This window comes from Petaurus breviceps, unplaced genomic scaffold (assembly GCF_028583685.1).
Source record: "Petaurus breviceps papuanus isolate PSGF00001 unplaced genomic scaffold, PetGlider_PUasm1.0 90925, whole genome shotgun sequence".
NCBI classification, from domain to species: Eukaryota; Metazoa; Chordata; class Mammalia; order Diprotodontia; family Petauridae; genus Petaurus; species Petaurus breviceps.
The window spans coordinates 36,151,884-36,169,182 of record NW_027187380.1 but is presented as its reverse complement, the minus strand read 5'-3'; the positions used below and the strand labels follow the sequence as shown (position 1 = coordinate 36,169,182).

The 17,299-nt window shown below is 37.1% G+C and overlaps 1 protein-coding gene across 1 annotated transcript in view; it reads right to left on the bottom strand.

Moving 5' to 3' along the window:
* The window catches only part of DNAH9 (dynein axonemal heavy chain 9), a 531,344-nt gene that overhangs the window by 297,988 nt on the left and 216,057 nt on the right, over positions 1 to 17,299 (bottom strand). Inside the window, exons 31-32 of the mRNA XM_069076799.1 lie at positions 10,923 to 11,210; positions 5,960 to 6,170 (exon numbers count right to left, since the gene is read on the bottom strand). Coding sequence (XP_068932900.1) covers positions 5,960 to 6,170; positions 10,923 to 11,210 — 499 coding nt within the window. The remainder of the gene's footprint in view (positions 1 to 5,959; positions 6,171 to 10,922; positions 11,211 to 17,299) is intronic.

Here is a 17,299-nt window from a genome sequence, read left to right as displayed (position 1 = left end):
ACCAGTTTCTGGAGTTCCCAGATAAAGGGGAAAATATTACAAGCAGCCAGGAAGAAACAATTTCAATATTGTGGAAACACAATCAGGATAACACAGGATCTGGCAGCTTCTACATTGAAGGATCGAAGGGCTTGGAATGTGATATTCCAGAGGGCAAAGGAGCTGGGATTAAAACCAAGAATCACCTACCCAGCAAAACTGAGTATCATGTTTCAGGGGAAAATATGGTCATTCAGTGGAATAGAGGACTTTCAAGCATTCTTGATGAAAAAACCAGAGTTGAATAGAAAATTTGACATTCAGATACAAGAAGCAAGAGAAGCATAAGAAAGTAAAGAGGGAAAAGAAATCATAAGGAACTTATCAAAGTTGAACTACTTATGTTCCTACATGGAAAAACGATAATTGCAACTCATGAAACTTTTCTCAGTATGAGAATAGCTGAAGGGAATAGAAATGTATGTATGTGTGTGTGTATGTATGCATATGTGTGTATATGTATACACATATATGTCCATATAGGAGGGTATATGGGCATAGAAATACATATGTGAGTATGTGTATATATGTCTACATAGACAGAGGGCACAGGACCAATTGAATATGAAGGGATGATACTTAAAAGGTGAAATTAAGAGGTGAGAGAGGAATATAATGAGAGGAAATGGGGAGAGACAGAATGGGGTAAACTATCTCATACAGAAGAGGCAAGGGGAAGAAGGGGAAGATGCAAGAAGGGGAAGAACAGGAAGGCAAAAGGGAATGAGCCAACCTTATTCTCATTGAATTTGGCTTAGGGAGGGAATGACATACACACTAAATAGGGTATCTCACCCTATAGGAGAGTAGAGGGGAAGGGGAAGAAAGGGGGGATAATGGAAGGGAGGGCAGGCTGGGGGGAGAGAAGTTGGAAGCACCCACTTTTGAAAAGGGACAGGATCAAAGTAGAGAATAGAACAAGTGGGGGGTGGGATAAGATAGAGGGAAATATAGTCAGTCTTTCACAATATATCCACTATGGAAATGTTTTGAATAGCTACACATGTACAACTTATATTCAATTGCTTATATTCTCAGTGAGAGTGGGTGATGAGGGAGGAAGGGAAAGAATCTGGAATCCAAAGTTTTAAAATAAAATGTTTAAAAAATATATACATATTATTATTATTCTTTTACATGTAAAACTGGGAAATGAGATACACAGGCACTTGGGCATAGAGATCCACCGTGCCCTACTGGAAAGTTGAAGGGGGAATGGGAGAAGATATGGGAGAGAGCAGATTGGGGGAGGGGATATTCAGTGGGAACACTGTTTTGGGGTGGTGGGTAGGGAAAATTGGGGAGAAAATTTGTAACTAAAAATCTTGTGTAATGAATGATGTAAACTTAAAAATAAAAAAAGAGAGAAAAAAAAGAGAATGTTAAGCAGTGAAGAGCTGGGATGCTCCATAGCCATAGGAGAGAGGAAAAAAGTGACATTAAAACCATTACCAGTATAATATAAAAAAATTAAAAAATATAAAATACAAGCAAAGTTTAGAGAGATGCAGCATTCTTGACTCAGTAAGAAGGCAAACAAAATTCAGTTTTGTACTGGCAGTAACAATCCAAAGTGCTTTTATGATGTGGTTATTTATGTTCAAAGACCTATGTGCCAACTCAACTATTCAGCACTGATTAGTGATAAAGACATGATCCTGGAGTGATGGCCTGAACATGTCTACAGTGGATCTGTTATAGTGGTCTGTTGATGAGAACTAATAAATGCTGAAGCCACTGACTGCATACTGCAGGTTGAAGTCAATCCCTCCCTAGCTGAATTTTCACCTGAAGAAGTTTTGAATGTCATTAGGCTCCTCTTGAGTGAAAAAGCTCCTGGTGCTGATTCTATTTCAGCTGAGATTTACAAGGCAGGAGGTCCATTTTCATACAAAAACTGACTGAAATTTTCGGTGTTATATGACAAGATGAAATTATTCCTAACAAGTTCAATGATGCCTCCATTTTCCATCAAATACGTTGTCCTGTGACAATCATAGGAAGTCTCTTTCTTAGTCATTGCTGGCAAGATTCTTGCCAGAGTCTTCCTTAATAGCCTGATCCTTCACCTGGAAGATGGTCATCTATCTGTGAGCCAGTGTGGCTTCAGAAAGGGCTAAGGAAAGATCAGTGTGGTGTTTGTTGCCTGACAACTCTAGTAGAAATGCTAGGAACATAACATAAGTTTTGCTAAAACATCCATGGATCTGACCAATGCCTTTGGTACTGTCAGTTGTAAGGGCTTATGGAAAATTATGGCAAAATTTGATTGCCTGGAGAAATTCATCAATATTGTATGCCAACTTCATGACAGCATGGTTTCCTTGTTTCTGGATAATGGATGATGCTCTTGCATTTTCCCAATCATCAATGGAGTGAAGCAAGACTGTATTGCTTGCTCCTATGCTTTCTGGTAATGTTTTCAGCAATGTCGTCAGACGCCTTCAACGAGGATGAAAACAGCATCAAGGTCAGCTACCACACTTATGGTAAATTATTTAACTTGAAAAGACTAAAAGCCATGACTAAAGAGGAAGAATTGGTGCTCATCTTTTTCATCATAGATGATTATGCACTCAGTGTAGTCTTTGAAGCTGAGATGCAAGAGTATGGATTAATTCTCTGCCTCTTATGCTAATTTTGGGCTGACAATACCAAGAAAATAGAGATTCTACATCAACCAGTATTACACCACCCATACATGAAACCATTGGTTATAGCAAATGTAGAAATTTTGTGTGCTGTGAATAAGTTCACTTACCTTGGCAGTATAGATTCAAGGGATATATACATAGATGATAAGGTTGATGCTCACATTGCCAAAGCAAGATCAATGTTTTGGAGGTTCCAAAGGAATGTGTGAGAAAAAAGAGGCATTAGGCTGCCTACCAAACTAAAGGTCTACAGAACCATTGTGCTGACCTCATTGTTGTATGCTTGTGAAACTCAGGCAGTATACCAGTGCCATGCCAGAAACAGAATTGCTTCCATTTGAATTGTCTTAGGAAAATTATGAACACCTGGCAAGATAAGGTACTGGACACTGCAGTTCTTTCTCAAGATGAACTGCCAAGCATTCAAACTCTACTGCAGAGAGCACAGTTCTGATGGGCTCATCACATTATTTGAATACCAAACACAGGTTTGCCTAAAAGACTATTTTACAGAGAACACACACAAGGCAAGTGCTTACATAGAGATCAGAGGAAGCGATGCAAGGACACTCTCAAGGTCATAGATTATGGTAGGGAAGACACTGGCACAGGACTGCCCAGCATGGTGTGCCCACGTCAAAGAAGGCACTGTTCCCTATGAGCAAAGTAAGTTGTAATAGCTTGAAAGAAATGTGAGATGTGCACATTTAGAGACCTCTCCAAATGTTTATATGGACTAATTGTACTGTGGTAGAATCTTTCACACTTTTATTGGTCCAATTAGCCACAGTTGTACACATTGTAACTTGAATACAACATAATAATGTCATTTTGGTCTTTTTCAAGAACAAAGGACAACAACCATGTATGTATATTTATACATGGGTAACTTTTTTTTTAGATGGGGGGCATTAACAGCTGAGGGAATAAGGAAAGATTTCATGTACAAGGTAGAACTTTAGCTGCTAGAGTTTTGAAAGAAACTTCTTAGAGGCAGAGGTGAGAAGGAATGAATTCTAGGCATTAGGGACAGCCAGTAGAAAGTAAGGAAAGGAGATGAAGTATTGTGTGTAAGGATCAGGAAGAGGCCAGTTTGGCTGGACTATTGAGTGCAGGAAGGGGAAAAGTAGTTTAGGGCCAAATTTTAAAAGGCATACATCTTTGTTCCCAATTCCCTCACCACTGAGTGATGCTCTGTGTGTGTGTGTGTGTGTGAATACTTTTCCAAATGACTAGCAATGGTTTTCTCTGTCCTCAGTTGAAGGATTAAGATAAATATGAACAAAGCTCCAGGACTTCTCTCTGTCACACTATTTGTAAGGTTGTAGGTTTCAGTATCTCTCAGTACAAAATATGACTGTGAGTAATGTGTGTGTGTGTGTGTAAAGCTATATATTGGGGGAGAGGTGAAGTTTGTGTACATGCCATATATACTTGCCTCTCCTATATAATGTTGATATTCCACCTTGGATTTGCCACATCAAAGTGGCCAAGATGCTATCTCTCTGTGCTTCCTTTCTATTTTTTAAAAATTGATATGTGATTTTACTGACATGAGGACTTCCAGTATGGAAGATGCTCTATTAGTGAAGATCTAAACCTTTTTTTCATCTTATAGTTTTAGAAAGTTACCTGGGAGCACTGAAAGGTTATATGATCTGCCCAGGGTCACACAGTCAGTATATGCCAGAGGTAGGATTTGAACTCAGGTTCTTCCTGAATCTGAGGTGAGCTATCTATGGACTATACCATTCTGCCCCATTTCTAACATCAAACATATAGTACTGATTTTCTATATTGCATAGGTGCTGTTGGATAAGTTCATTTGTTTCCAATGAAATTTGTGACACTGAAATGTGATCACTGTAAAAATAAAAACTTTAGAGAAACACCCTCAGATACATCATTCTCCACAGAGGGAAACCTGTGTCAGTTCTTGAAAGCGTGTCCATTAAATTCAATCAATCTGATTAAGGAAAAGCAAGAGATAGCTAGACAGTACAGTGGATAGAGTGCTAGCCTGAGAGTTAGGAAGATCCGAGTTCAAATTTTGCCACAGACACTTATTAGCTGTGGGATCCTGGGTAAGCTGCTTACCTTCTATCTGCCTCAGTTTCCTCATCTATGAAATGGTGATAATAATAGTACATACCTCACAAGATTGTTGTCATGACTAAAGGAGATAACATATATAAAGTACTTCTCAAACCTAAAATCACTACATAAATGCTAGCTATTATTAGAAACTTGTGGCAGTGACTGACAGATGCTGAGGTCAAACACAAAAGTTCTTAAGAGATTAATATACTTTCATGATTAATAACCTTCCTTTTTTTCCTTATGAAATCCAATTCAGCAAAGAATGTCTCCAAATGACTAACAATTGTTTTTCTCTGTTCTCAGTGAGAGAAGTGAGATAAATACAAAGTTCCAGGAAATCTCTCTGTTAGACTTTTTGCAGGTGGAAATTTTCAGCACCTCTAGGTATAAAGCACTGTGGGAATGTATTCTATGTCAGTTTTGAGGCTTCCCAGTTATTAACAGACTTCTGGTCCATGGGGGATGCAGTAGGAAGATGGGCTACAGTTCACAACTGTTAAATTCATGGCCTCAAAATTTTCAATGCTGCTGAACCTGATTAAAATATGTTTAATAAGATAAATAAAAATATAATATAAGATGTTATATAATGTTACATATAACATTATATAATATAATATAAGATGTTATAATGTTAATTTGAGTTTTTCTAAGTCATTATATAGATTCTGTAGGTATCCTTTTCTATTTGAGGTTGAAATCACTGGACTATAGTATTCTTCAATCATTAACTTTTCCAGCACTTAACAGCATGCACATTCCCACCCCTACCTGCCACAGATTCTCAGTTACATGGCATGATTAAATAATAAGGCAATTGCCTATTATATATTCTTTATCTTCCCCAATTTCCTCTTCCACTTACCTTGAAGGCTTAAGAAGATTACACCAAAGGAGAGAAAGAACAAATATAATATAGCTTAAAGGAATAGATACAATTTGTTAAAAGTTCCCTTCCTAATCATAATGGCTTCTCTCCCCTTCTACAGGCCTCTTTGCGCTTTTATAAGGTCTATCTTGTGTTTTTCTTCTCTGTAATCCATGCCAATATTCCTAACTCTGATGAATATAAAGGAAATTAATGCAGTCCCACAGTGACTGAGACAGAAGATCATACTGTTGAGAGTAAGTATAGTACTTTCCCTCTGGCCTCAGGTGTTTCTTACCATCCTTCCATTCACGTGTGGCTGGGTTGATGATGCCAAACAGTTCATCATTAGTGACAGCTTTGGGGTTGAGGTCAGTCCAGACAGGTCGTTGTTTCATATTCTGGTATGTCTTATGCAAAGATCTTAGTACTTGGGACTTGCCTGTACCAGCATTCCCCACCACAAACACAGAGTGTCGCACAGCCAAGAGCTCTTCTAGCTGTACCACCTGAAATAATATTTGACTCAGGTAATCAATCAAGCAATCAATAAGCATTTATTAAGCCTTTTTCATGTCCAATGCTATGCTAGGTGCTAGAGATATAAATACAAAAGGGAGAAAATCCTCCTCTCAAGGAGCTAATATTCTAGTGGGAGGGATAGAGTGTATATTGTAAATTGCATAGGAATGCAACAATTTCAGAGATACATAAAAGCAAGATATATACAAAAAATGCAAAGGGGCATCAGGAGGATGGGGGAATCAGGAGATATCTTTAGAATGAGATGGCACTTGAGCTGAGCCTTGAAAGAAGGCATGGTTCTAAGAGGTAGAAAGTCATGTGCAGTCATGGAAGCAGCAGATAGAATGTTAGATATGAGAAAGATGGAGCAGGTCAATTTGCAAAAGACATTAAATACCAAACACAGGATTTCTATTTTGTTCCAGAGGCAATGAGGAGCCAATGGAAATTTCTGAGCATAGTCAGACTTGTCTTAGGAATGTCTATTTAGCTGCTGTGTGTAGGATGTTTGAGAGGGAAGAGACTGAGGCAGAGTGACCAGAGAGGAAGGTATTGCAATAGTTCAGGTGTGAAGTGATGAAGACTGGACCTAGGACAGTTATGGTATTTAAGGAGGTGGATGGGAGAGGTGTTTTAGAGATATAGTCAATGATACATTAACTGATTGGATATAGATTAACTGAAAATCAAGAGTCCAGAATGGTTCTGAATGGTAGTGCTGTCTGGTTTTGGATGTGTTGAGAGCGAGTTATCTATGAGACACGAGATGCCATTTTGATACTAGAGCTCAGTAAAGAGATGAAGGGATATGTAAAAATTTTGGATTTTCTCATAGAGATGATAATTGAATCCGTAAAAACCAACGAAAGCAGTAAAAGAAAAGAAGAAGGAGAGGAGAGAAGAGGAAAGAAGGAAAAGGTCACAGGAAAGCAGTTGGGATGATAACCACACATGGATAGGGCATAGATAAGGCTCTAGGAAAGGAGATTGAGAAGATTCAGTTAGGTAAGAAGAGAACCAAACAGATCATTATCATGAAAACTCAGGCAAAGAAAGCATCCAGAGTAACGGGAGGGGGGAGGGGCGGAGTCAAGATGGTGGAGTAGAAGCAGAATAACAATGACAAATATGGTAGAGAAGTTAAAAAAAAGGGTTAAGATTGAAAAAAGACCAATAGATTTAGCAATGAAGAGATCTTTGGTGACTTTGGATAGAGCAATCTTTGTAGAGTGGTGGGGGCAGAAGTCAGATTGCAAAGGGTTGAGAAATGAGTAGAAGGTGAAAAGGGTAGGCAGTATTGACAGATTTCTTAAGAGTTTGATTGTGAAAGAAAGGTGAAAAATAGCATAATAGCTTGAGGGGATGGTCAAATGAAAAATATTTTTTAAAAGCTAAGGAAGATCTGGGTATGTTTGTAGACAGAAATGAAATTAATGGAGTCAATTGATGAGGAAAGGCAAAAAATTAGGTACAGAAAAGAGATTACTGAAAGGGAAATTTTTTTCCAGAGGAGAAAGGAGATGATGAAGAATTGAAGATATCAGGATGAATCTGAGGTAAAAAGGATTTGTCAGTCAGAATTCATATTACTATTATACAATGCTCTGTCTTCTCACCTCTACCTCTTAGACATTCTGGCTTCCTTTAAGACTCAACTCAAGTGCCACTTCTGCAGAAAGACTTTCCTTGTCCTTTAAGATACTTGTGCCCTTTCATATTGCTTTTCATACACTCTGTATATTTCTTGTTTGCATGCATTTTTAGAAGCTATCTCCCTCATCAGAATGTTCATTCCTTCAGGGCAGGGACAGTTTTTCCTTTTCCTAGTGCTAGTGACTTATCTAACTTTTAAAAAACTATATAAGGGGCAGCTAGGTGGCACAGTGAGTAGAGTACCAGCCCTGGAGACAGGAGGACCTGAGTTCAAATCCGACCTCAGACACTTGACACATACTAGCTATATGACCTTGGACAAGTCACCTAACCCCAACTGCCTTGCCTTCCCCCCTCCAAAAAAACCCAAACTATACAAGTTGCAGGTGAATTTCTGCACAGGGTATATGACCTCACTTGAGCTTCCTATAATGGTGAAATTATAGATATAGAAAAAAGGGGAAAAAAACAAGTTTACATGATATTTTTGCTGTATATGTGAAAGGAAAGCAAGTTGTGCATAGCAGATTTGCAGTTTCATGTGCAATCGTCTTTTTAAAATTGTACTATGTTATGGAGATGCTTGTTTTATTGCATACATTAAAAATAAAATATATTTTTTAAAAAGAATGAATATATGAGGTGAAAGGGAATGAGGAGTACAGGATAAGCCTGAAATTATGTACCTGGGAGATTGGAAGGATGAGGGTGCCTTTTACAGAAATAGGGAAGCCCAGAAGAGGGGAAGGTTTTGGGGAAAAGATAATGAGTTGAATCTTGGATATGTGAAGCTTAAGATGTGTCTAGGGTTGCATATGTGTATATACATATGTATGTATACACATCCATACAGTAATATATTGTGTGTATGTCTATGTATATCTATACATGTGTATATAGACATATGTATGTATATTTGTCTATATAACGTTGTGAGTCATCTGCAGAAATCATAGTTAAACCAATAAGGCTACCAAGAGAAATACTGTGGATGGAAAGGAGATGAGGGCCGAGGACAGAATGTCAGGCAACAATCATAGTGAAGAATCATGTTATGGATGATAAACAAGAAGAAGAGACTGAGAAGGAGCAGTTAGACAATTGAGAATTGAACCAATAGAGAATAGTGTCATAAAAAACAAAAAAAGAGAAAGAATTCAAAAGATGGGGATGGGCAATGCAGATAATTTGAGAAGCACCATCAGTTTTAAGAAGGACTGAGAGAAGACCATCAGAATTGGCAACTTTGGAGAAAGACAAGTTCAGTTGAGATAAAGAGAGAAAAGGGCAGCTAGGTGTTATAGTGGATACAGTGCCAGGCCTGGTGTCAGGAAGACTCATCTTTATGTGTTCAAATCTGGCCTCAGGCTCTTACTAGCTCTGTGACCTTGGTCAAGTCACTTAAATCTGTTTGTCTCTGTTTCCTTATCTGTAAAATAAGTTGGAGCAGGAAATGGAAAACCCCTCCAGTAACTTTGCCAAGAAACCCCAAATGTGGTCACAAAGAATATTCAAAGGTATAGGGGATGGTTGCTGAAATTCCAATCTGTTGGAGAAGACAGCAGGGGATGGAATTGAGTAAATTTGTAGAAGGATTGGCTTTGGCCATAGGACAAGTCACTACTTTGTCAAAGTCTAAGGAAGAGGAGGAAGAAGGAGTGAGAAATGATTTGAGTGGTTTTGAAATAATTATAAAGGGAGAAGAGAGAGCTCAATTTCAATGGCCTTAATTTTCTTAGTAAAGTAAGAAGTAAGGTTCTCAGCTGAGAGAGAAGGAGAAGAGGAGGGGTGGAAAGTTTGATGAGGGAAGAGGTATCAAATAGCTTTTGTGGGTAGTTGAGGCAAGTAATTACTTAGGGAGGAAAAAATCCTGACTTACTACAAAGAGTGAGGTTGGCTACCTTAAATTTGTAATGTATCCAAGTATATTACAGTTGTAAGCCTTCCTCTTACTTCTTTTTTTTTTTTTTGCCTTGTGGAGGGCAATTGAGGTTAAGTAACTTGACCAAGGTTACATGGCTAGTTTTTTTTTTGTGTGGGTGTTAAGTGTCTGAGGCCGGAGCCAAACCCCTGTCCTCCTGACTCCAGGGCCGGCACTTTACTCACTGTGCCACCTAGCCGCCCCATCCTCTTACTTCTGTTAGCAGCTAGTGAATAAGAAAGAAGAAGGTGGATGTTAGGAGTAATCCATGTATTGACTGAGGTTTGGCAAGAGATGAGTGTTGATAGGATAAGAAAAGGGATTTCAGAATTAGTTGAAATAATTAACCATTGGGTTGAGACTGTAGAGGAAAGAAAGAGATGCTTGCCTGAGAAAGTACTGAAAAGTGGAGGAGAGTGAAGAATAGTAATGGAGAGGAAGAATGATTGGAGGCTACGGTCAGACAGGGGAAAGTCAGAGTTTCTATTTAGGGAAGTACAACACTCAGAGGGAAATAGTAAATTCTAGTATGTGACCATACCTCTATGTAGCTGAGATAGAGTCATTATAGGTCATGACTTAATGGGGCTAAGCCAAGCTCCTCTACTTATTAGCTGTGTAATCTTAGAACAATCACTTTCCCTTTCGAGACTTCAATTTCTTCTGGAAAATGAGGAAATTGCACTATATGATATCTAAGCTCTTTCTAGTTTCTAAAATCATGTATCTCTTGAACCTTATTTTATCTAAATAATCTCTCTAGGAGATTATTTCTAACAGTGCCTAATATCCTTTCTTTTCTTTATTGGAATATTTTTATATTACCTTCATTTGCAAATATTTCCTCTCTCCTTCCCTACTCAAAAAACTACCCTTTGAAATAGAATAAAAAAGAAAAAGTAGTTCAGCAAAATCAAACAACATGTCATCCATCTCTGACTAGATATGGCATATTTTAGCCCCATAATTTCCTACCTCTACAAAGAAGAGGAGGTGACTTTTCTAAAATCTTTGTCATTAATCAAATATTTGTGTATCTGCTTACTCTTGGAATCCAAAACCAATAAAAATTCATGAGCAAAAGAAACATTTGAGTAAAAGATAAATTCTGGGACAGAATTTATGAATTCTAAAATTATAAAAGGAGAATAATGCCACTCACTTTGAGCACAAAGTTGTCCTCAGCCTGAAGTTTTAGCTCTAAAACTGCCTGTTTCACAAAACCTTCAAAGTTGAGGTCTCTCTTCCTGGGAATGTCCAGGGCAGGGAAAAGGTCTCCAATCAGGCCCATAAACACAGGCATGTCATCAGTTGTAATCTTGGGGATGTTGAAGTCTCGGAGGGAACGCATTAGGACTTGGTCCTCAGGTCGGCCTGGGTCTCCTCTCTTCAGAGATCCAGCTACCACAAGCACAGACTTGATAGCTCGCAGACCCCAGTCATAATGATCCTATGGAGATGAAAAGACAGGGTTACTCAGAAATGTTGGGAGTAAATTTGATACCTTGTAGCATAGACCTTTGTTAAAGGGTCTCAGAGTTCTGCCAGTGAAGAAATGGCAAGGGGGGTGGTGATGGTGGTAAAAAACTGATTCAGTTTGGCATATACTAGATACACTGAGGGATGGGCTTTCAATAAATGTATTATTTGTGCCAAAAGAAAAGGATTTACTGGAGAGATGACAATCATACCATATGCTAGAGCTAATCTAAAATGGTTTTATACTGGGTCATGTGAGCAACAAGATGGAGGACCAGGCATTTTCTCTGATACCCACAACCTCTCAAACCTCTACTCCTCTACAAGGAATTATGTGCCAAAGATAAATGACTTGACCCTATCTTTGCCTCCATGGTTTGGGATATCCAGAATACTGAAGAAGGTTAACCAAGGGGCGGCTAGGTGGCACAGTGAATAGAGCACTTTATTTAGCCAGTCAGGAGGACCCGAGTTCAAATCCAGCCTCACACCCTTAACACTCACTAGCCATGTGACCTTGGGCAAGTCACTTAACCCCAATTGCCCTTCCTTCCCCCCTCCAACAAAGCAAAAAAAAAACCCCAAAAAACAAAAACTGAACAATGAACTGATGTTCACTGACCCTGAACTCACTCAAAACTTCTCCCCTACCTCCCACACTTCTGGCCCTAAAGATGTACTAGCAGAACCAAAGACCCAACTAACTCACTCACTCAGTCTCTTCTCTCTCTCTCTCTCTCTCTCTCTCTCTCTCTCACACACACACACACACACACACACACACACACAAACACACACATGCACACACTCATGAAGTCTTTTAACAAAATCCAACCTCCCATCCCCTCTTTCCAGTGCTGGGGAAAATCAGGTTTCAGGATGCATAAGTTTGCTCTCCAACATGCAGTACCAGCCTGCAAGGGATCAGCACTTCAGCAGACAAGTAGTAATTAATAGCATGGCAAAGCTCCAAACTACAGGAGCCAGTATGGACAACTCTATATCTATAGGACAGCAACTCTCTGAGCTAACCATTGGTGCTGGGCCAGAGAACCTAGGAAGTAATACCAGAAATCATGCATGGGGGATTGTGTAGAGAGAGGAGACTATACAGCACTCCACTAGTCCTGAAGGAAAGTACTAAGCAGCTGGCTGGGACCAGTTCTGTCCACCCAAAAGTCATTGGGGCAGAGACTTAGCCTAGAATTAACCCTGAATTGCCCAATGTGGGAGAATCTGAGATGATTTGAAATCCATCCCCCAATAAAACCAACATTAGTGGGTAGATAATCGGAAAGTGAACAACAGTAGAAAATACAAGGCGGGGGAGGGGATGACTAAAATTACCAAACATTTCAGGAAGAAGAAAATTCAAAAGATTTTGAACATAAGTAAATAAATCAACAGGTCTCCAGAGGTAGTAAATGAGTTTAGACATCTATAAATAAATATTACAAAACAAAGGAAAACAATGCAACACTTCATGAAGTAAAATACCCTGTGCAACTTGAGAACATGGAACTACAGCATGCTGTTCTTGAGTATTTCAAAAGAGAAATTAGAGTTATGAGAGTAGGATTTATGACTTGCACAGCAAAAATAATGAGCAGAATAGAAAAATGGAATCTGCAATGACAAGCCTCACCAAATAAATAATAGTGAGAACAAAGATTGGAAATGCAAATTCCCAGAAGTGAAGGACAATTTGGAAGAAGAGATGCAAAAAACAATAACATTAAAAGAAAATATGCTCACTATCCAAGCAAAACATACAAAGATGGGATTCATAGAAACAACTTAAGAATCATAGATCCCTTGGAAGAACATGACATGACAAAAAACCTTGACACCATAATGCAGGAAATAATAGAGGAGAATTGTACAGCACTTCTAAACAGAAAATGGAATGCCAATTGAAAGAATTCACCAATCACCTTTTTATCTCAAATAAGCAAACAAACCTAAGACTGAAAATTTCAAGACACATAGTGATTAAATTCAACAATTCAATTCTAGGAACAGTAAGGAGAAAGATCTTCAAATACAAAGGAAAGGAAATTAAAATAACAAAAGACTATTCTGAACCCACCATAAAATGTATGCAGTAATAATGTGTTCTAAAGAGCAATGAAGATCAGAATGCATTTGAGGTTGACATACTCTGAAAATCTGAGCTTAACCACACACACACACACACACACACACACACACACACACACACAAAAGCTAGATCTTCAGTAATAAAGAGACATTTGAAACATTTTTAGAAAGAAAACCAGAGGTCATGGAAAGATAGACTAAAAACGAATTGGAAACTAAATAATCTCATCCTTAAGAATGAAGAGGTTGAACAACAAATCAGAGAAACAATCAGTAACTTCATTCAAGAGAATGACATTAATGAGAAAACATACCAAAACTTATGGGATGAAGCAAAAGCAGTTCTTAGGGGAAGTTTTATATCTCTTACATGAATAAAATAGAGAAAAAGGAGATCCATAAATTGGGCATGCAACTGAAAAAGCTAGAAAAAGAACAAATTGAAAATCCCCAATTAAATACTAAATTATAAATACTGAAAACCAAAGGAGAGATTAATAAAATTGAAATTAAGAAAACTATGAGCTGGTTTTATGAAACAACCAATAAAACTGATAAACCTTTATCCAGTTTGATGAAAAGAATAAAACCAAATTATTAGTATCAAAAATAAAAAGGGTGAACTTACCTCTAATGAAGAGGAAATTAAAAGAGTATTTAGGAATTATTTTGTCCAATTACATGTCTATAAATTTGACAATCTTAGAGAAATGGATAAATATTTACAAAAATATAAATTGTCCAGATTAACAAAAGAGGAAGTAAAATACTTAAATAACTCCATCTCAGAAAAAGAAATTGAACAAGCCATCAATGAACTCCTTAGGAAAAATCTCCAGGGCCAGATGGATTTACAAGTGAATTCTATCAAACATTTAAAGAACAATTAATTCCAATACTTTATGGACTATTTTGGAAAACTGGAGAAGGAATCCTACGAAATTCTTTTTATGATACAAATATGGTAATGATATCTAAATCAGGAAGAACCAAAACAGAGAAAGAAAATTATAGACCAATTTCTCTAATGAATATAAATGCAAATATTTTAAATAAACTATTATGAAAAAGATTACAGCAACTTATCACAAGAATAATACACTTTGATCAGGTAGGACTTATTCCAGGAATATAAGACTGGTTTAATATTAAGAAAACTCACAGTATAAATCAATCATATCAACAACAAAACAAGTAGAAACTATATGATTATCTCAATAGATGCAGAAAAAGCTTTTGACAAAATACAACATCTATTCCTATTAAAAACGTTAGAGAACATAGGTACACAAAGAATCTTCCTTAAAATAATAAGTAGCATTTACCTAAAACCATCAGCAAGTATTCAATGTAATGGTGAGAAGCTAGATGCATTTCCAATAAGATTGGGGATGAAACAAGTGAAACTATCATCCTTGTTATTCAGTTTGTACTAGAAATGTTAGCTGTAGCAATAAGAGAAGAAAAAGAAATTGAAGGAATTAGAATAGGTGAAGAAGAGACTAAGCTATCACTCTTTGCAAATGATATGATGACATGCTTAGAAAATCCTAGAGAATCAAGTAAAAAAAATCACTTGAAATAATAAATAAATTTGGCAAAGTTGTGGGATATAAAATAAACCCACATAAATCCTTGGCATTCCCATATATTTCTGACAAAACCCAACAACAAGAAATAGAAAGAGAAAGTCTATTTAAAGTTACTGTAGACATTATAAAATATTTGGGAGCCTACCTGCCAAAACAAACCCAGGAACTATATGAATACAATTACAAAATGATTTTCGCACAAATAAAATCACATTTAAATAACTGGAAGAACATCAGTTGCTCGTAGTTAGGCTGAACTAATATAATAAAAATGACAATTTTACCTAAATTAATTTACCTATTTTGTGCCATACCAATCAAACTACCAAAAAATTATTTTATAAAACTAGAAAAAAATAGTAACAAAATTCATCTGGAAGAACAAAAAGTCCAGAATATAAAGGAAATTAATGAAAATAAATGCTAGGGAAGGTGGTCTAGTCAAACCAGATTTTACACTATATTATAGAGCAGCAGTCATCAAAACTACTTGGTACTGGTTGAGGAATAAAGTGGTAAATCAGTAAAGTAGAATAGGTACTCAAGACACCGTATCTCATTGACTATAGTAATCTACTGTTTGATAAACCCAAAGACTCAAACTTCTGGAATAAGAACTCACTATTTAACAAAATCTTCTGGGAAAACTGGAAAATAGTATGGCAAAAACTGGGCATAGATCAAGTATCTTATACCGTATACCAAAATAAAGTCTAAATGGGATAATGATTTAGATATAAAGGCTGATCCTGTAAGCAATCTAGGAGAACAAGGAATAGTTTACTTGTCAGATTTATGGAGAAGAAAAGAATTTATGACCAAACAAGAGAAAGAGAGCATTATGAAATGCAAAATGGGTAATTTTGATTATGTTAAATTGAAAAGTTTCTGTACAAACAAAGCCAATGAAGCAAGATTAGGATGGAAGAAGAAAACTGGAAAAGATTTTTACAACCAGTGTCTCTGATAAAGCCCTCATTTCTTTTTTTGTTTTGTTTTTAATTAATTTGTTTGTTTCCTTTTAGTTTACAGGTTCAATTCCACAATTCCTTGAGTTTCACATTTTGTCCCCCTCCCTCCCCTCCTCCCCATGGCAGCATATAGTCAAGTATAGGATATGTAAATACTTTCACATTATACATTAGTCAGGTTATAAAGACGGAATGTATCAGATGGAATGAAAAATGGTAAAGAGGACATAAAACCAAACAAGATAAGGAAAAAGATCAGGTATTTTGCTTCCATCTGGATTTCTCTCCTTTATTTCTCTCCATCATGAGTCTTTTGGGATTGACTTATATAACTGCATTGCTTAGAAGAGTCCAGTCTATTAAAGTTGGTCATCAAACATACGTTGTGTCTGTAATTGTGTACAAATTTCTCCTGGTTCTACTCTTCTCCCTCGCATCAGTTCATATAAGCCTCTCCAGGTAAATAGGAAGATCGTCTGCTCCTCGTTTCTTATAGAACAATAGTATTCCATAACATACATATACCACAACTTGTTCAGCCATTCCCCAATTGATGAGCACCCCCTTAATTTCCAATTCTTTGCCACCACAAAAAGAGCTGCTATAAACATTTTTGTACATATGGGTCTTCTTCTCACTTCTATGATCTCTTTCAGGATATAACCCTAGGAGTGGTATTGCTGGGTCAAAGGATATGAAAGTATTTATAGCCCTTTGGGCATAATTCCAGATTGCTCTCCAGAAAGGCTGGATCAGTTCACAACTCCACCAGCAATGCATTAGTGTTCCAATTTGCCCACATCCTCTCCAGCATTTGTCATTTTCCTGTTCTGTCATCTTAGCCAATCTGACTGGTGAGATGTGGTACCTCAGAGTTGTTTTGATTTGCATTTCTCTAATCAATAGTGATTTAGAGCATTTCTTCATGTGGTTATAGATATCTTTAATTTCTTTCTCTGAAAATTGCCTGTTCATATACTTTGACCATTTATCAATTGCGGAATGACTTGTATTCTTAATAAATTTGACTCAATTCTCTGTATATTTTAGAAACGAGTCCTTTGTCAGAGACATAGGTTGTAAAGATTCTTTCCCAATTTCCCATCTCCCTCTTAATCTTGGTTACATTGGCTTTGTTTGTACAGAAGCTTTTTAATTTCATGTAGTCAAAATTATCCATTTTACATTTTATAATGTTCCCTAATTCTTGTTTAGTCATAAAGTCTTTCCCTCTCCACAAATCTGACAGGTAAACTATTCCTTGTTTTCAGAGACTGCTTACAGTATCAACCTTTATACCTAGATCATGCACCCATTTAGACTTGATTTTGGTATATGGTGTTAGATAATGGTCTATGCCCAGTTTCTGCCATACTATATTCCAGTTTTCCCAGCAG